Source organism: Acyrthosiphon pisum, chromosome A1 (genome assembly GCF_005508785.2).
Source record: "Acyrthosiphon pisum isolate AL4f chromosome A1, pea_aphid_22Mar2018_4r6ur, whole genome shotgun sequence".
NCBI lineage: Eukaryota > Metazoa > Arthropoda > Insecta > Hemiptera > Aphididae > Acyrthosiphon > Acyrthosiphon pisum.
The window spans coordinates 22,208,828-22,227,759 of record NC_042494.1 but is presented as its reverse complement, the minus strand read 5'-3'; the positions used below and the strand labels follow the sequence as shown (position 1 = coordinate 22,227,759).

Sequence of the window (18,932 nt, the reverse complement as noted above, 5' to 3'; positions counted from 1 at the left end):
CGCGATACGATTTTTTACGAACGCATCCGGTGCCATTGTACTGTTGTAGGGTTTTCATTTCATCTGATTTCAACAACGGTGCGTTGTTATTATTATTATTATATTATAATATAATTAGGCACCTCCGCGCACGACCAACACGGCAACACTACGGTCGTGGTCTATCGTGGTGGTAGTGCGAACGAATAAATGAATAATATCATATTCAGCACTATTAAATGGACGAACCGACACGGAGAAGACCGACGACGATGATCCATGGCCCTTAGTAAGTCAATTAATAAACGAGTAGTACACGTCATTACAATAATGCACTGAAATAATATTGTTATATCATTGTTATTATTACTATTATTGTTACCTATGTATTAATATTATTATTAGTATTACTATTATTATTATCGTTTGGAGACTCACAGGAGTGCGCAGATTATACGACTTATAATGCGACTTTAAATTATAATACGTATCGAACAATAAATTAATGTATTTTGTTTTGGCGACGAAGTAACGTAGGTAAACGACAACGAGAAATCTCGTACATATAACTATAATAAAGTTACTACCTATATATATAAGTACCTACTACGTAGGTAGGTACCTACCATACAATAAACAATTACTATATATTATTAATGCTAGTCGATTTAATAGGTTTTATGTTTTTCGTCCAAGTGACAACTGACAAGTCATATAATTATTAATTTTTAATTTTTAATTTTATTAATGCCCGTCGTCCTTCGAGGTATAAAATATTAAAATAGCGGTAGAAGCGGGACGGGTCAGTGCCGACAATATTTAATATTTAATATTATTGCTTTTCCTACCGCCACTCACCGGGCACCAACCGTTCTGCCCTTTATTATCTATGGCGACGACACTCCGCGAAGGTGATAACGCGAGAGACTGATAACGCACGCGCGCCCCCCAAGATAATACCTATAGTAAAGTTAGTAGTTGGCTGGTTGGAACTGCACACTACACAGCGACTAGACCAGCGGCCGTCCGAACGTCGTCCGCTGGCGAAGAACGATTTCTAATTCTTAAACTCGTGAGGGTCCGGTCCGGACCCAGTCTCTGACCCTCGAATTCTTTACTCGAATCTCCCGATGACGACGTGTCGACAGCTCCGTGGACGACAGTCGCAAGACATCTCCCGTTCGCCGACATGGTGATGACCATCGAGGTAAGACGAACGGATATCTCTATTCACTCGTCCGTCGTAGACAACGGGTGGACCTACGGTGGTGGTCTGCCCGCTACTCATCCTACATGGTCATCGCCCTGTCATCGGCACATGGGCACGACGGCTGCGTTCTGCACGATTGAGCGAACGCTTGGCGGCAGTAGGTAAGAGGTCACAATTTACATCTATTGCATTCAACGCGTATAGACAATGGTAGTAGAAGTTCTATGCATTGTTTACAATTTTTAAATCATAAATATTTTGAATATTTCAAATTATAATTAAGTATGTGTTCCACGTTTATATTATAGGAATGTCTTTAATTAATAATTTAATAAATGATATCATTCTACCATTCAACTGTAAGGTGTAAACTATTGGTATTGTTCATCAGAAGTACATAGTATGACTGATTTAAATATAATGTGAAGGTACTAGGCACCTACTTTTTCACATGCCTAGTTTTGAATATTTGTAAATTCTAAACTCTAGTCCAAATCATAAATACTTAGATATTTGAACAAAATTAAAAAAAAACTTATACCACCAGGTACTAGACTCTAGTTAACATCTATGATAAAATATGTAAGTACTTGTATCTATCTAAAATATTTTTATCATATAAAAATTAGGTATGTGTTATTTGTGTAATAAAATTACCCACAATAAGCTCAATAAAAGTTAATATGTTTATAACAATATTATACTTATTTAACTACCTTTTTTATTTTTATTTTTTGTGTTATCGATGATCCTATGCTTGCGCCAGTGGTGTATTTACGGGGTGAGATTAGGGAGATATATTTCCCCCCATAGGCCTTTTTTTTTTTAGCTTATATTTAATGATTCATTGTTTAATTTATATTATTTAATATGTTATAATTATAAGGTTTATGTACTATATACAAATATAATATTTATTAGGTATGTTGTTATAATAAATTGATAGTATATTAGTATATCTTCATGTATTTCGAGTGGAGGGAGTAAAATTATTTTAGTCATATCTTCTCCCTCAAATGAATCCTAAATACGCTACTGGCTTTCGCATTTCGTTGATAGTGCCACCAGATACTTAACTACCTAAAGAATTGTATATTACATCCACCTTGTTGAATATAAATATATATATATCTTTTATGTATACATTTTTAATAGGTATAAAATATTTGTATATATCTTATTTAAATCTAATTACCTACATACCTATGTAACCAAAATATTACTAACCAGTTAAATAAAATCTTTGGGTACTTAACTAACTACGTAACATTTAAAAAATTTTACGGTATTAATATCTGTATACATATTTAATTTTTTTTTTTCATGGATTTGTTGTCATTTATACAATAATATTAAACTTATTTACTAAAAATAATTATTTTTAACTCTTATTTTTTTTGTATTAAATATTTTACAGAATCAGTAATCATTAAAACATGAGACAACAGGGATGGCTGCGCATTTTGGCGTTTTTAGCGTTTTCATGGGTAGCGTTCCTTTTGGTGACTGTTAAGCTTGTTAGGCAACAAGATACCAACGATGGGGATTCATCTCAAAGACTGGCCAGGGCTCTTCGAGAACTTGATAAATTACATAAAAGCAATGCTGAGCTTAATGCTTTAGTGTTGGATTTGAATTACAAGTATTAACTATTTTTATAATATATACCTAACAAAGATATGAAAGAATGTTGGCATACAAAATTTGTTGAAAAGTTTTAAAACTAAAATTTAATAAGAGATATTGACAATGTTTTATTTTTGTTTTCTATATTTTAGTAAGTATATTTAAATTTCTTTTGAACTGTTGCCAATAGTTATTGAAATATTTTACAGTACCTATATAAATATACTTATTTATAGTTTAACTATTTTATTTCAGATCTAATATACAATCATTAAAATTTTTTTTTTTTTATAGTCCAAGAATAGACAATAAGAAAATTCTTTTGTCATATTTCCAAAATTCTAAACAGAGTGGACTAAATGGTCCATCTGAAGAATATGAACTTTCACGTCGTCGTATATTTTCGAACACTAAAGAACTTTGGTATTATGTCAACTCTGAATTACAATCTTTAGTCAAAGAAGATGATAGTGTCAGAGTGGAACACATTTCAAAAATTAAAAACATTATTGGTGAACACTATAGATCTTTATTAAAAGATGTATCAAGTTTAGCTGATGTTGATGGTCATGCAGCATGGAGACAACAGGAATCTGAAAATTTAAGTAATTTAGTTCAAAAAAGATTGAAACATTTACAAAATCCATCAGATTGTGCCAAAGCAAGAAAACTAGTTTGTGACTTAAATAAGGTTTGCTATTTTAATATCTAATTTTTTTTGTTGATTTATGATAGTCTTAACAATTTAAATGTTTCAGGGTTGTGGATATGGTTGTCAACTGCATCATGTTGTTTATTGTTTTATTGTTGCATATGCAACAGAAAGAACATTAATTTTGAGGTCTAAAGGTTGGAGGTATTCCAAAGGAGGATGGCAAGATGTATTCTTACCATTGAGTGATACATGTCTTTTACCAAATGGAGAAACAACCAATCGGTGGCCAGGTAATTAATAATTACAATTATTACATTTTTGTCATTGAATTTTCTGTTAATTAAGTTAACTTGGGGTAAATATTAATATCATAAATTCTAGGTCATCGAAATACTCAAGTTATTACTCTACCTATAATTGACTCAATCAACCCAAGACCTCCTTTCCTTCCTCTTGCATTACCTGAAGACTTAGCTCCACGATTAAATGTATTACATGGAGATCCTGTGGTTTGGTGGATAGGCCAATTTCTCAAGTATATGCTCCGACCGCAACCAGCTACTAGTAATAAACTAGATGAATACGGCAAAAAAGTTAAATTCCAAAAACCAATTGTTGGGTAATTGTTTATTTAATCATTTATTTTTATTTCATGATTTTAATAAAGTTAATTATTATTATAAACTCATATTATATGATTGTCTATATTATATACATACATTTTTTTTTTTTTATAGAGTACACATTAGAAGAACTGACAAAGTTGGTACTGAAGCTGCATTCCATAAACTAGATGAATATATGGTACACGTTGAACAGTATTACAAATATAAAGAACTAACTGATAAAGTCGATAAAAAACGTGTTTATTTAGCTACGGATGAACCAAAATTATTTTCTGAAGCTAAACGCAAGTGTGTAAATACTAAAATGTATATGTAAATTATTGTCTGGGTAATTAAATTGTATACATTCTAGGTATCCTGAGTATGAAATAGTTGGTGATGAAGACATTTCTAAAACTGCATCAATCAGTAAACGTTATTCTGATCAATCTCTAAGTGGTATCATAACTGACATACATTTTTTGTCTCTCAGTGACTACTTAGTATGTACTTTTTCATCACAGGTAATGGACAGAATGAAAATTATTTTTAAATTGATTTTAAATTAAACCCCTATTGTTTACAGGTATGTCGAGTAGCCTATGAGATAATGAACAGTCTCCATCCTGATGCGTCAACTTTATATACATCTTTAGACGATATTTATTATTACGGTGGTCAAAAACGCAGACTTCATGTAGCCGTATTACCTCATAAGGCAAATGGACCGCATGAAATGAATTTGATGGTCGGTGATGAGATTGCTGTTGCCGGTAACCATTGGGATGGTTATTCAAAAGGAACAAATTTAAGAACAAAAGAAAGTGGCTTATATCCTACATTTAAGGTTTGCACTTGACAATAAAAATTGCTCGTAAAAAATGTTATTGAAAAATATATATATAAACTTCAATTTTAGGTGTCCCCCAAAATTGAAACTGCGCCTTTTGCCAGTTATCCAGATGTAACATTAAGTACTAATGAATTACAAGAACAAAAAAGGTAACTACAATACTGACAATATTATATAGACTTATACAAACAGGCAATAGTTTTGTGCTCGTTTTAGCCCAAAGCTTGGACAATTATATTTTACTTTATAAATACCATATACATATTATAATTTTAAAGTGTCAAAACATTTTTAATTGTTAAATTAGGTACAAATAATTTTAGTTCAATTAAGTTAAACTAATTTCAATTTTACTGTGATCGCGTCTTCTAGGTTTAATATTAAATATTAATTATTCTTTGCTCTCTACTGTATCGACTAGTCCTTATATGCTACTTAAAATACCACTTGTATTGTTATGCTATCTACCAACAAATTATTATTGTTATATTATGCTATTTAATCCCTTACAAATTGTTATACAAAATAGTACATCACATACTTTATGTTTATTTCTTAAATAGTTCCATATTTTTGGAATTTATATAATATAAATATAGATTTATTTACTTATTTATTTATTTCAGTAGTCTGTATCTAAAGTAAGTAACCCTCCACAAGAAACTATTGAACTCCTTTTTTTGTTTTCACTGTTTATTTTATATCAATTTAGAAGATCAACATTGTTTGATGTAATCCATTAATTAACTACTCTGTTTTTCTATGGACTGTTCATATTTGAGTTCTAATTTCTATTATTATTAAAAAAATTCTGGAGTAAACAATGTTTAGAAGCTTATTAGAAATCTATGAGTAAAATGGATATCTTAATAGACGAAGCTACCGGTCTCAATAATAGAATTGTATCAAAGGACAGGACTGTTTAATATTTTACTATAATATCTAACAAACCAACAGACGCGTATAGCCAGAATTTTTTTAGTGGGTCTTTTAGTTTTATATTTAAATATAACTTGTGGGGGCTTTACACACTATTGTAGTCATCAATCTTCATATTAATATAATATCAAATATGAAATAGAACCATATGACAACATATTTTGTAGAAATCTGAGGCGTATAACAAATGTTTGCATAAATATGATTGATATGATGAAGGAGGTTGTTTCTACACCAAAAACACCTCACTACTGGTTACCAATTTAAACAATATCTATTTTGACATAATATAATATCATTGTTAGTGACTCGTTAGCCCTTATAGATAACATATCATACTAAATTGATGGTAAAATAGCATACACTCAAGTACCTATATAATTTACCATGACCAATACGTTGAAACAACTTTATAGTTTTGTCTTTTCTCTTGTTGTTAATTTTTTTGATTTATTTGATTTATTTTATGTATGTTATATACTTTTGAAGCAACATTTATTTTTAAGTTAAGAATAAATTATTGGCAGTTTCTTTGTATTATTTTTACCTTTAGTTTCTTAACAAAGTATTATTTTAGATAAACAATTTATACAATATTTTGTATTTGTATATTTTATTATACAGTTTTTATGAAATACAATATGTTTCAATTATTAAAACAATATTTGCCAAATGTCAATGTTTTAACTGGGTTTGTATGTTTGTGCATAATTTAGTACATAAAAAAATGCATAATTCATTGTTGCCAAATCGTCTTATTACAGTTCGATAAACATTATTTATTTAGTTTATTATGTTACAATAGTGTTTTGATATTTAAATTAAATAATTAAACAATTTTAGATTTGTTTATGAGTACCTGATTATATTTTGAATCCATAACTAACTGTTGTTTTAGAAAAAACTGCATATAATAATTTTACAGTTCAGTTGTGTTATTGTATTATGTACATTGTTCAACACATATTATTTTATATTAAATTAACTACTATGCATATATCCACGTATCTCCACGGTCCATCTGGTAGTAAATAATAACAGTAACATCAGTGTGATCCAACCCGCAACTTGAAACAGTATTTCATAACTTAAAAATATTTGTAAAAAGCATGCCATTCGATAACACCGGATTAATTATAATATATATTATTAACTATACGGGTCATAATCCTTATACTTTTAGTGATAATAATAATCTATGGTGTGCGGGAATGTTCTCAAATAATCACAATATTTATTTAAAATATATATGATTGTTCCACAGACTAAAACAGGTTGAATCACTCTGAGTTACAGTATCGCTTCACTAGCTATTCTAACAACAGCTTTTAGACACCAACATTTTGTTTAGTTAATTTCATCATATTTTGGGCCACAAACATACAAGCTCTGTTTAGAGAAGATGTTGTCTTTTTTTTTTCTTAGATTTTTATACTAAATTTGCTGAAGTTTGTGGTTTTAGTTTAGATTTATTTCTGTTTGAAAATGCAATCTAATATAGGAAATTGTGTTTAAAATTTAAAAAAGCTTCTCATTGATAAAATTCACTGTATGATCATATTTGTCTTGTCAATAATTATTTTACTTTTTAAAGATCCTAGTATATTTTAAAATGTAATTTATATATAGTTGTTTTTTATTTGTGTAATTTATATATTATTAGTTATAACTTATAACTGAAATGGGTGGTTGATAATTATTTGCTTACAAAATTACAGTAATTTTTATAAATATATCTTTATTTTCTTCAAGTTATCTTCTGCCCATTTAATAATTAAAATGTCAGTCCATGAACATAAATCGCATTATGTGATAAAATAATTTAACATTGTATTTTCTGATCATACTGAAACTGTAGCTTATGAATATTTAAATTTGTATACATCTGATCTCTTAATTTTATCATTCTCGAACAAATTATTTCTCTGATACAATTATTCATATTATTATATTTTGTGTCAAAAAAATATTTGATTATAATATTATTGATCTACTTTCTATTATTGTGATTATATAAACATTTATTGATCAATATTACTTTGTTAAAACTATGACAGTATTTTATGTATTATTTTAAACAAATTGTTTGTATTACACGTATGACATTGTATTAATGTTTTTTTTTTTCATATTTTACATATATTTTTTCATGTCATTATATTCTTGTTTTCAGTTTGCTTACTACAATTTGATGTTGCGAATCATAAGTATAATCTTGTATAATAAAAATGCTTAGTTTTAATACAACCAACTTAGGTATTCCCGCATACCTGATACCATACATTTACTCAGGAAGGAAGCTGCATTTAAGCTAATAGAAACCTGATGAGGGAACTACATACTCAAAAGACATAATAAGCATTTACTCTTGCATTTAAAGTTTAAAAAAACTAGGGAAGTCAGACTACTACGTAGTAGGTGATCAGCTTACCTCGTCACAGTAATAGATGTGTTCAATTTGAATTCAATGATAAATTGATAAATCATTGCATACATAAATTATTCTGAGTGAAGATGGTTAACCTTGTATTTCTAAGAATATTTCATAAATAATTTATATTAAGAAGGCACTATTAAACATTTTATATTCTATTAGAATAGTACATTTTTACAGCATGTTGGTTTAATTTTGGCCAAAAACATTGCATTAATGATCAAGCGTGAATTCAGGGGGGGGGGGCTATGGGTGCTCGAGCACCCCCTGTCGTCTAAGCCACTAATAAAACACATTTGTATAATAATCTAAAATATAAAGGTGTAACCATTTTTTTTTTTAAATTCTGATCGGAGCGATGTGTGGGTGATGTGTTTTTTTTTATTTTTTAAATTTTTTCTTTGTTTCTGTCATCGCCGTATTTAGGGCAGTACAACTGCTTCGATTTTCTTCAACAGTATCTCGATCGATGGGAAAGTGAATCTAGTTGGTTCATTCAGAAGGTCCAAATTTAAAATTATAATAGTTTTAAAAGCGCCGGGAAAAATAAAACAAAAATTAAGGAAAACGAAAAATTTTAAGCAAAATCGGCTTTCGATGTAATCAATTCTGGTTTTTGGTGTAACTCAAAAACAAATAACCAGATACAAATTTTCAAAATATTTTGATTTGTTTTGAACATTTTTAGTTTCCAATTTTATAAGTATTTTTTTCTATGAATGTCAATAACATTTTAAAGTTTGAAAATATATTATATATTGTTACAATGGCAGTTGAAAAATTTTAAAAATGCAGTCACAATTTTTTCTTATAAGTATTTAACGTTCAAATGTTAACAAAATACATAAAAATCATGAAAATGTGCAAATTATTTTGAGTTAGAAATTCATAAACTTTTACATTGTTGTATATTTTCTGGATTTCTTATGTAGGCATGAGTAGGCCTGTAGCGATTTTCTTGTAATTCAAACACGAATACTTGTAGATATACTTAAAATTTACATCATATATAACATCTTATCAATTCCCATACTTGATAAAATGTACAAAATATTTTGAACTGTTTACGGACATTTTAAATTTTAAACGCTCAGAACCGTTTTTCTTATATAATGATATTGTATTATTGAATTCAAATTTAACATTATCCATTACAGACTATACAGTGATCCAATTATAACCTACTGTAAAGCAGAGCAACACCCACTTGCCCACCTTTTTTTTGAGCACCCCCTGTTAAAATCTTCTGGATCCGCGCCTGTTAATGATATTATATAATACATTATTGTTATTAAGTTATAATTCAAAACCATTTACTTTATAAAGTGTGAACAGTTCATAAAAAAATGAAAATACGAGAAAATAAATTATATTCATGCTTACAATAATTCCATTTTATTTTTAATCATTTTTCATCAAATTCAGTACAAATTTTAATTTTATTGGATCAATTTTAGAATCTTACTATTATTTAATTTGGTTCTAATACTATACTAACTACCAAGCAATTTTCAGTTCATTTTTCCCCGTCAGATGCCGCAAGTTTGGCTTGGTTCAAAAATTAAACAGTACATAACATCAGTAAAAAAAAACTTATAACCATTGACCAAACTAGACATGAAACAGACCATGATTAGATAACTTACGGACTTAAGGCGCAGGGTGGCAATGTAATTTTGTCCACAAAAAATCGCTCTACGAGATTAATAATAATCTGTTCTGTAGAATCAACCAAATTTGATATATTTTTTTTAAACTAATAGAGGGTAATATTCTACATTCCGCATTGAACTCCAATTTTCAATATTTTTATCTCAAACTCTATAATATGTCTTCCAAAATAATACAAAAATTCCATTATTTGAAATAAAATAAAAAATTTGAGTTCAATGTGGCCTGTAGGAATTCTTCTTTCAGATAAAAAATAGTTATCAAAATTTGACAACTCTTTAAGACCTGATAATTATTCTTCTGGTAATTTTATTTTCGATGCCACCTTAATAGGTATCGGTCAGTGGATTATTGAAAAACTATTATAATTAGGGTGGCAACTAAAATATAAAGTATAATATTTAAAAATTGTATAGAATTGCGGAAAATTTTAAAAACTGGCACCGCATTTAAGATTAAAATTAAAAACCTTATTTGTAATAAGAAGTTTTTTCATTTTTATCATTAATTGGCCTGTCCTAATAACATTTTATATTTTTTGTTATAGCTATAACTTTTGCTTTATTAAGCATAGGTATACCCCAAACAAAATGTCAACCATGTTCTAACTTCTATGAAATAATATTCGTATTCTTAAGAACTATAAGAAACTATAAGTATTCTATTGATGCTATTAACAAAATATTGTATTAAGTACACACTACCTATACATGCAATATAATCATGGAATCAATTTGATTATTGTGTGCTAGTTAGCGAATGGTACAGTCATCTATAATTAAGTAATGGTAATTAGTTGTGAATAATATTTACCTATTGCAATGGTATCACAAATCACAATTCTTAATTGGTTAATAAGTTATGCAAGATAAAGTAAGTAAAAAAAAACATCTTTAATGTAAATATAAACTAATGAACTAGTAGTTGAAACCTTTATTCCTAATGAAAACAATAATAAAAAAGATATAAATCTAACTACATTAGATATTTGAGTTTGTCACAGTCTTTAACCGATAAAAAATGACATTTTACACTAATATTTAACAAATATAAATATAAATGTAGATAATTTATAAGCGGTATACAGTGATTATAATATATTCTCAATCGTTCGAATAGTCAGTTACTCAACAAATAATAAATTTGTCTAATCAATTGATAGATATATGATTTTAACAATATCCAACATATAAGGTTATTTCGGGCCAAGCTCACATTTTGCCCAGTGACCAGTAGGTTAGTAGGTACAATGTAGGATGAGATGGTTATTTTCATAAAAAATATAAATCATTGGTATTATTATATTTATTTTCGATTCTCAGTACTCTGTACCACTATTTGATAATGTTAATAAATTATAATGAATAAGAAAATGAAAAGTTAAATTGTCATAAAATAGGTACAAGTGTATTTAATTTGTGATTATTTTTTAGCATTTGATACTATGATAATTTTAATAACTATTTTTTTTTTGCTTAATGTGCAGGCAGTGGCGCAACTAGACATTTGAGGGCCCTAAAGTCAAATATAAAATGGGGCCCCCTAGCAAAAAATGTAAATGGTCTTAAACAATTAAGGGTACACAGTATACCGCTTCCTCCCTAATCAAAACCTTTCCATCATTAATTATAATATATTTTATATAATATAAAAATATAAAAGCAAAATGGAAATCTTTGTTACGGGTTGGCTCCGAAAATGAATGACCAATTTGGCTGATTCTTTTTATAATGTGTTCGCAATTAATAAAGGTTAATATGAAAATTTAATAATTTAAAAACGTGTTCATTGCTATTGTCAATTTAGATTAATTTGAGAAAACATCAATTAATCTCAAATGTCTATACTATTATACATTTTACTACATTTATATCGAATACTATCAATTTAAAGAAATATAATATAGTTATTTTTTTTTGACATTGCTGACTAGCAGATAAAAAGGTGCAAACTTGCAATTTTCGTCACAGTCAATTGAAGTCCTTGGGACGATAACTAGGAGGTTATAGTAACATTTTTTTAAGACTTCAAACTGCATGGTTATTAGGTAGTTTTACCGTGGACAATATTCCACACCATTATTTTTAACTTTCAATTCATGTCGTGCGAGAGATTAAAAAAAAATCAAAGGTAGGCAAGTTAATGATAATAATTAACTCAAGTTAAGTTAAGTTAAGAGGACACAAGATCGATAAGTTAAAAGTTAACAGTTAACAAATTATAAATTTAACTCGATAAGTTAAAAGTTGATATGGAAAAAAATATTAACTTAACTCAGTTAAAAAAAAGTTTTTAGTTTAATAGTCTTAATAGGTAATTGCAAACATAAAATAAAAATAAAATATAAAAGCGCAAATCGTTGTAAAATAAAATTCATTCTTGTGTGCCGGGGGGCCATCACCCCCCCCCCCCCACCTATTTAAGTTAATAGCTACTAATTGTTTTATCACTTGTAAAATAAAAATTGTAAATGTACGCTGTAGGTATTATTAGAGATTTTTGACTTTTTACACAACACTTGATTATAAATACTAGAATTTATTTATTAATGGTAAAACTATAAGTTAAATTATTATTTAGTTATTGGCTATTTCTAACGTAATCACACAGTACACACTGCACGCTACGACCACTAGGAAGTCATCTCTCTTATATTTGTACAGTACAGTGGCGTATCCAGGGGAGGGGCTGAGGGGGCTGCAGCCCCCCCCGAAATGTTAAAAATTATTTTAATGGTCTACGATAGTAGCTCAAAAAGTCTTAAATTGTATTTAAAATATTTAAAAATGTACAATATGTATTAACACTTTTCAGCTATCTATTTGTGCTAGTACGTATTTAATGTGTAAAAGTGTAAAAGTTGATCAGCACCTCCCGAAAAAAAATCCTGGCTACGCCACTGGTACAGTATATTTTATACTTAGGATTACGATTACCCACCAATGACGGGGGTACGACCACCCCTAAAATAAGTGTGGCGGCTTCCACACCTAATACATGGGTTCGGCGCCACTGAATACATTCAGAGTCTAAGATATGTATTGTTAAACATTATTTTCACATTGGATTAACATAATTTCTTGTTATAATAATAATACGAGTAGGCTGTTGATTGTTGTAGGTATATATTTGAGAACATTATTCTTGGCCTCCATTTATCCATGATAATAACTCGTAGTGTAATATAAGTAATCCATAGGCTATTAACAATAACTAGGTATTAAAATAATAGTATAGGTAATTATAGCATAACCATCTCATTTTAATGTAATATTTATAAAAAAAATATAGGTGAATTTGGGGCCCCAAAGTTTCACTTTTCTTACTTACCCACTAGTTGCGCCACTGTGTTCAGGTACTGACAGTCCCAAGTCTGTAATATGGAACCTAAGGAAAATATTAAGTAATGAATTATACATACCTATTACCTATAATATCTTCCATGAAATTATCTCTTATTTTAAATAAATTATAACTCATCTTTATTAACTTTTACCATTTGCTTATTATTTCTAACTTTAATATTTATTTTTAATACCTAATTATGTGTGAGCATGATATAATTTAATCATAATATACCTAATTTAATATTTATTTTGAGAATATATATTTTTTGTCGCCCAGTGAATTCCTAAAAAATGCACTGCAGTGTGGTTAAGCTGTAATATCACTAAACACATTTTTTTTAACAATTTCATAAGACACGCATATAACTAGGTATATGTTATAATTTATGATTCAAATTGCGCATTTACGCTACTACTATGCTAAAACAACGTCAGTACTGATGATTAATTTAAAATGTTTAAAAACTAACCTTATAATAAGACTATAAAACAATTATACGATAAAGCTATCATCAAAAAATGTTTGAGTGGTTTAATAATAACAACTCACAATATTAAATTTATCACTAATAATTTATAAAATAATTATAACACACTGGTTTGATGGGCTACTCAGCTATTGGTACTGAGATGGATGTCTTAATTTCAAAGTACTGTTTTAAATTATTGTTTTAAAAATTGATTCTTTGCTATTTTTTCAATTTTTTGAAAATGATTAGGAAATTAAAAACAAATCTTAGGTAGTACCTGACACCTGTATAACACATACTCATTAGTGACGTATTTATGAGGGATCAAGGGGATCAAGGGGATCAAGGGGATCAATCCCCCCACCATGCGTCGTATATTATAATATGCAAACGTTTTTGGTGTCTTAATTTAAGGCCTCTAACTTTAAAGGCGGGGTTATTGGATATAATCGTATGCCCCCCCCCCCAAAACAAAAACCTAAATACACATACCTACTCCTACTGCCTACTAATTTCAATTGCCCACCTACTAAGTATAATATTAATTTATAATTACTTATACAAAATAATCAAGTGATTAAGAAAAATGTAATACCTATAAATTATAATTTTATTATATAGATACCTACTTATATAAAGTCATATTATATATTTCGTTAAACACATTTTTAATACCTACCTATAACTTATTTCGTTTTTATGATTCATCTTGACTATAATATATTATATACTAGGAAAATATCAATAATTATTCAAATAACAATACAACGAAAACGGTTTAAATTAAACAAGAAAAATCATAGATAAAATAAAAACCATTAAATCTGAAGATAAACCGACTTATAAGTCTTTAGGTCAAAGCTATAATCTCTCGAATGATTAGTCATATTATTTAGATGATTAGAATATTTACGTAACGAAACGAAGTAATGTTGACGAAAATTATAATCATATATTTTAATTGATATGGAGATTAGGAAAGTATTTATTGAAAACAAAATCAACGAGCACAGAAAATCTAAAGACCGGCCGTAGCGGCAGTGCTGTAGACTTTAGAGTAAAAATAACTGTACATTAATCAAAGACATAATAACAACCAGACATAGGTATAAACTATCATTTCAACAAACCAAAATAGTATGGATATTCGTTTGGCATCTCACGTAAAAATTTCAACCGTAATGTACCGGTGTGACCGCATTATATTAATACCTATCTTTAATCTTATATCTAATATCGATCAATCGACCGTCTGGTGAGCATTTTTTTTTTCAAATCTTACAACTTTGAGTACTTTTCTGTCTACGGTTTTCTCCGTTTCGTCCCGTCTGCGGAGTAGGTATAATACTGTTCGGACATTATTATTTATTACACGTCAGACGAATAGGCGCGCGAGTGCGCCCGACGACGCGTCAATCGCTAACCAACTGTACGCCGCCATGAACGTCGCACGGTCGCCGACGGCCGTCCGGATGCTGCGAAACGGGCCGGCCAGCCGCGTCGTCCGCCGTCGACTTTACGCTCCGTCATCGGGGGTCATCGGGACGCGGTGCGACGGCAACCGCGGTCGGCTGCAGAAACCAGACTGGAACCGCGCGGTGTCCGAGGCCGAGAAGGTGGTCGGTTACCCGTCGTCGTTCCTGAGCCTCAGGTGGTTGCTGAGCGACGAGATAGCCAACGTCGCCCTGCACCTACGCCGCATGGTCAGCTCCAACCACCCGCTACTGAAAACGGTCAAGTGAGTCGCGTGTATATTAACCCTGAAGCTTCGTCATATACTGCACCAGCACACATATTATAATGTTATCACACTGCAGGCTGCAGCGGTGACCGCGTGAAAACACCGCCCCTGGTTCCGCGGTTCACGAGAAACCCCTAACAGTTTAAAATACGATCAATATTAAATGTAGATATATTTTTCTCATGTCGGCCATTTCCGCCGCAGATCTATTCCGCCGAAAACGAAAAAGATACGATTACCGTTTCCACCGGCATAGGACATTTCCGCTAAAGAAAGATTGGTTACCTGCAATGATTTAAATTTTTAAGCTATGTAGGTACCTATATAGTAATGCAACATGAAATAGTGCTTTGAGATTTGTAAGTAGGTAATCGGAGAGACTTTACAATAGTATAAACACTATATTATTATGTATTCATCTATAATCATCGATAACGGAAATAAAAACTGCATCGCAGGCCGCAGCCATCTCAACATATTTTGTCAAAGACATAATTTATAAATTATAGATAGGTACCTACCGAGTTCAAACCGTAAATATTCAATTGATGAAATTTATGTGATTTTTTTTTTTTAACTATAATTTAATTCTATTATTCGATTTCAGTATTATGATTACTTGTATTATTATTTTTGTTTATGACATTTTAAAATATTTAAATATGATGGATATCTTATATATTATGCAGTATGCAATTACATAATATTGTGATAAGAATATTTTCTTATTTTAGTGTACCTACATACGTGATTGTTACCTTTGTACCTACATGTTATGGTTGCCAAATAGTATTTAGCGGAAACGTCTTTCCGGGTTTTGGGCGGAAAAAAGCCATGCCCATATTTTCGGCTTCTATTTGATTCAAAATCATACGACGAAATAGGATCTAAATGAAAACTATCATTATTCATTACCTACTTACTCACGAGGTCACTTCAATAAACGATTTTAAACAAAATACTATTGTCTATTATTATAAATAAAATTATAATCATATATCTTTATACGTACTATTGGGTGAACTACTTAACTGGACTAGAAATAAAATTCCGAAGCATAACAATTCAAGTATCCAACATTAAAATAGTTTGGTATATCATGAGGTACAAAGAAAAATTCGATGTGATGAATAATAAAATTAACGTTCCAATTAGTATTAATTAGTATACATTTTAATTAGGTAAATGATTTACTTGATGAAATTAACATCTACACTTGTGGCACCTATATCTATCAATACCGGAAAATGGCAATGTTATCGGCAACCCGTTAGTGATAGGTATAACTACTTTGGCATTTGAACGTTTGAACACTAACCGACTTCTGGAAGCACGCTATAATAAACCATCTCTTTTTTCTAAATTATCTGGTTTGTCGAGTATTACTTGCATGCCGAATAAATATTTTTTCGTATGAATGATTAATTCAGCTTTTTTCATATAAATCCTAGACCTAGAAATTATTATTTTATAAACTTTTGACTGTAAAAATATTTATATAAGTCAAGTGTCTTATTTGTTATGCATTTTTAATACCCATTAATTTTCAAATTAATAACTTTAAAAAAAATTAGATTTTAACAAGTATATATCTTTTTAAAAATGTTCATAAAATATTTTTTTTTTTAATTTATACTTTTGAATTAAAAATATTTTTTAAAATTGGATAAATTTTATTTAACAAAAATAATGAGATTTCAAAAAAAATTTCAAAAATAAATTAACGTCTTCACTCTTCAATAAATACATTATATATACACAATCGAAATTTTTCTAAAAACCAGATTTACAAATTGACTACTTTGAATTTTTCAAAAAAAAATTATATTAGATTTAAAAAATAGAATAAAAAATGTTAGTAAACATGTAATGTTTGAACATGTAATCCATAAATCAATAAATTATACAAAAAAAAAAATAAAAATAATAAAATATTGATGAACAAAACCTATTTCATTTGTCAGGTCGTCGTCCTGTTACACTCCGTAATCCGTATAGAGTAAGTCTGAGTGACACGCGGCAAGACCTACTATTACCTTCGTAAGGCATAAGCTATAATGACTCTCTAGAATAAATTGAGATTAGCGCCGTTAGCTTTGTAGGGGTACTACGTCCGTTTCTTTAAAATCGGAATAACTATCAGAATTTCATATATATACCGCAGCGCTATCTGTTAAAATAAACTTCATCGACTGTAGCCTGTAGGTACGTATAATTTTATACATTATTTTACAGTTCCTCTTTAAAAGGGAAGAACGTTGAAGACTTAAAATAATTTCAAATAATATTCAAACACAAGTTTCTGGTTGGAAACATTTAGACTTAGCTGCTAAGTCTTAGCACGTAGGTACTACAACCGTCGCTTTTCACGTAGAATTGTACCTAGGTATACGGCTATACGTTCTCGACGACAACTACAGGACTGCCCATGTCTGCCCGTGCAGCGATGTTATAATATAGAAAAATATATTATTGTCGCCTCAGCACATCTTGCTACGCTGGCTTGATCTATCTTAATAATAAGTTTCTAAAGATATTCCCACCTATATTACATAATATATATATTATTTAATAATATTATATTGACGACTGTCTACAATATATACGACATATAGTACCTAGAAAGACATGCAAATACACTTACAAAATATTATCTTTAAAATGACACGATTTCAATACCTATATTCGACATTGATTAAATAAAAAATGTTATGCAATAACTTAAGTAGATTTTTTAACAGGACACCGATAATATTGGAAGCATATATTGCTGATTCATGTCAATTAATTAATTATTGTATACTAGCCGACCCGTCACAGCTTCGCCCGTGATTGGTTGTTTATTTTGCCTTCGGACGTTGATATGTATAATTTTTTATTAAAATTGTATCGTTTAATGTGATCGGCAAGTAAATATAAAAAATGGTTAATGAAAACGTATTGAAATGTTTCTAGCGGTAATAATGATAAATATTATATTTTTATCAAAAATAGCTGATCCCGTGCACTTCGTTGCCCGTTAAATGTAGGTACCAACTCTATATGACTCAAACTTTGTTCAAATCGTTATTTAATAATCAGTGTATGGTGTTTAAAACTTATCTTAACTTTTCCGTGGCCCAGAATAAAAATTCTGGTTCGCAGCAGTATCGTTTTTACTTAATTCCACCTACGGTGGGTTAATATAATCAATTAATACAAAATCCTAACCTAACCGTACTAAAATCCAATGAATAAAAAAAACCAAATTTAATCCTTATTAAATTAATCTATCTTCTTTCCAGAGTCTAATCTACACACAAACATTCATACCAAGCTGACCCGTGCACTCCGTTATCAGTAAAAAATTGCAACTTAAAATAATTATGATTGTTCAACTGTTTTTGGATGTAACTTGCTGCA

At 29.5% G+C, this 18,932-nt stretch overlaps 2 protein-coding genes across 4 annotated transcripts in view; both read left to right on the top strand.

Moving 5' to 3' along the window:
• LOC100168928 (alpha-(1,6)-fucosyltransferase) lies at positions 1-5,536 on the top strand. Of its 2 annotated transcripts, none has more exons than XM_003243921.4 (9): positions 1-268; positions 2,607-2,831; positions 3,110-3,506; positions 3,574-3,760; positions 3,852-4,089; positions 4,208-4,384; positions 4,449-4,599; positions 4,662-4,922; positions 4,995-5,536. In XM_003243921.4, exons 2-9 carry the CDS (start codon positions 2,626-2,628, stop codon positions 5,079-5,081), a joined length of 1,704 nt encoding a protein of 567 aa, XP_003243969.1. In that variant the 5' UTR covers positions 1-268; positions 2,607-2,625; the 3' UTR covers positions 5,082-5,536. The 2 variants fall into 2 exon arrangements, with proteins under 2 accessions (XP_003243969.1, XP_001951687.2); XM_001951652.5 differs by lacking the exon at positions 1-268 and adding an exon at positions 847-1,350.
• A 9,248-nt stretch (positions 5,537-14,784) lies between these two features.
• The window catches only part of LOC100164029 (decaprenyl-diphosphate synthase subunit 2), a 10,660-nt gene continuing 6,512 nt past the window's right edge, over positions 14,785-18,932 (top strand). The window contains exon 1 of one of the 2 annotated variants that reach the window (XR_003838972.1): positions 14,785-15,527. Coding sequence is in view for 1 of the 2 variants with exons in the window: in XM_001946627.5 (XP_001946662.2) it covers positions 15,229-15,527 (299 nt within the window). In the remaining variant the exon portion in view is untranslated. The remainder of the gene's footprint in view (positions 15,528-18,932) is intronic. The other variant, XM_001946627.5, reaches the window with a different exon arrangement.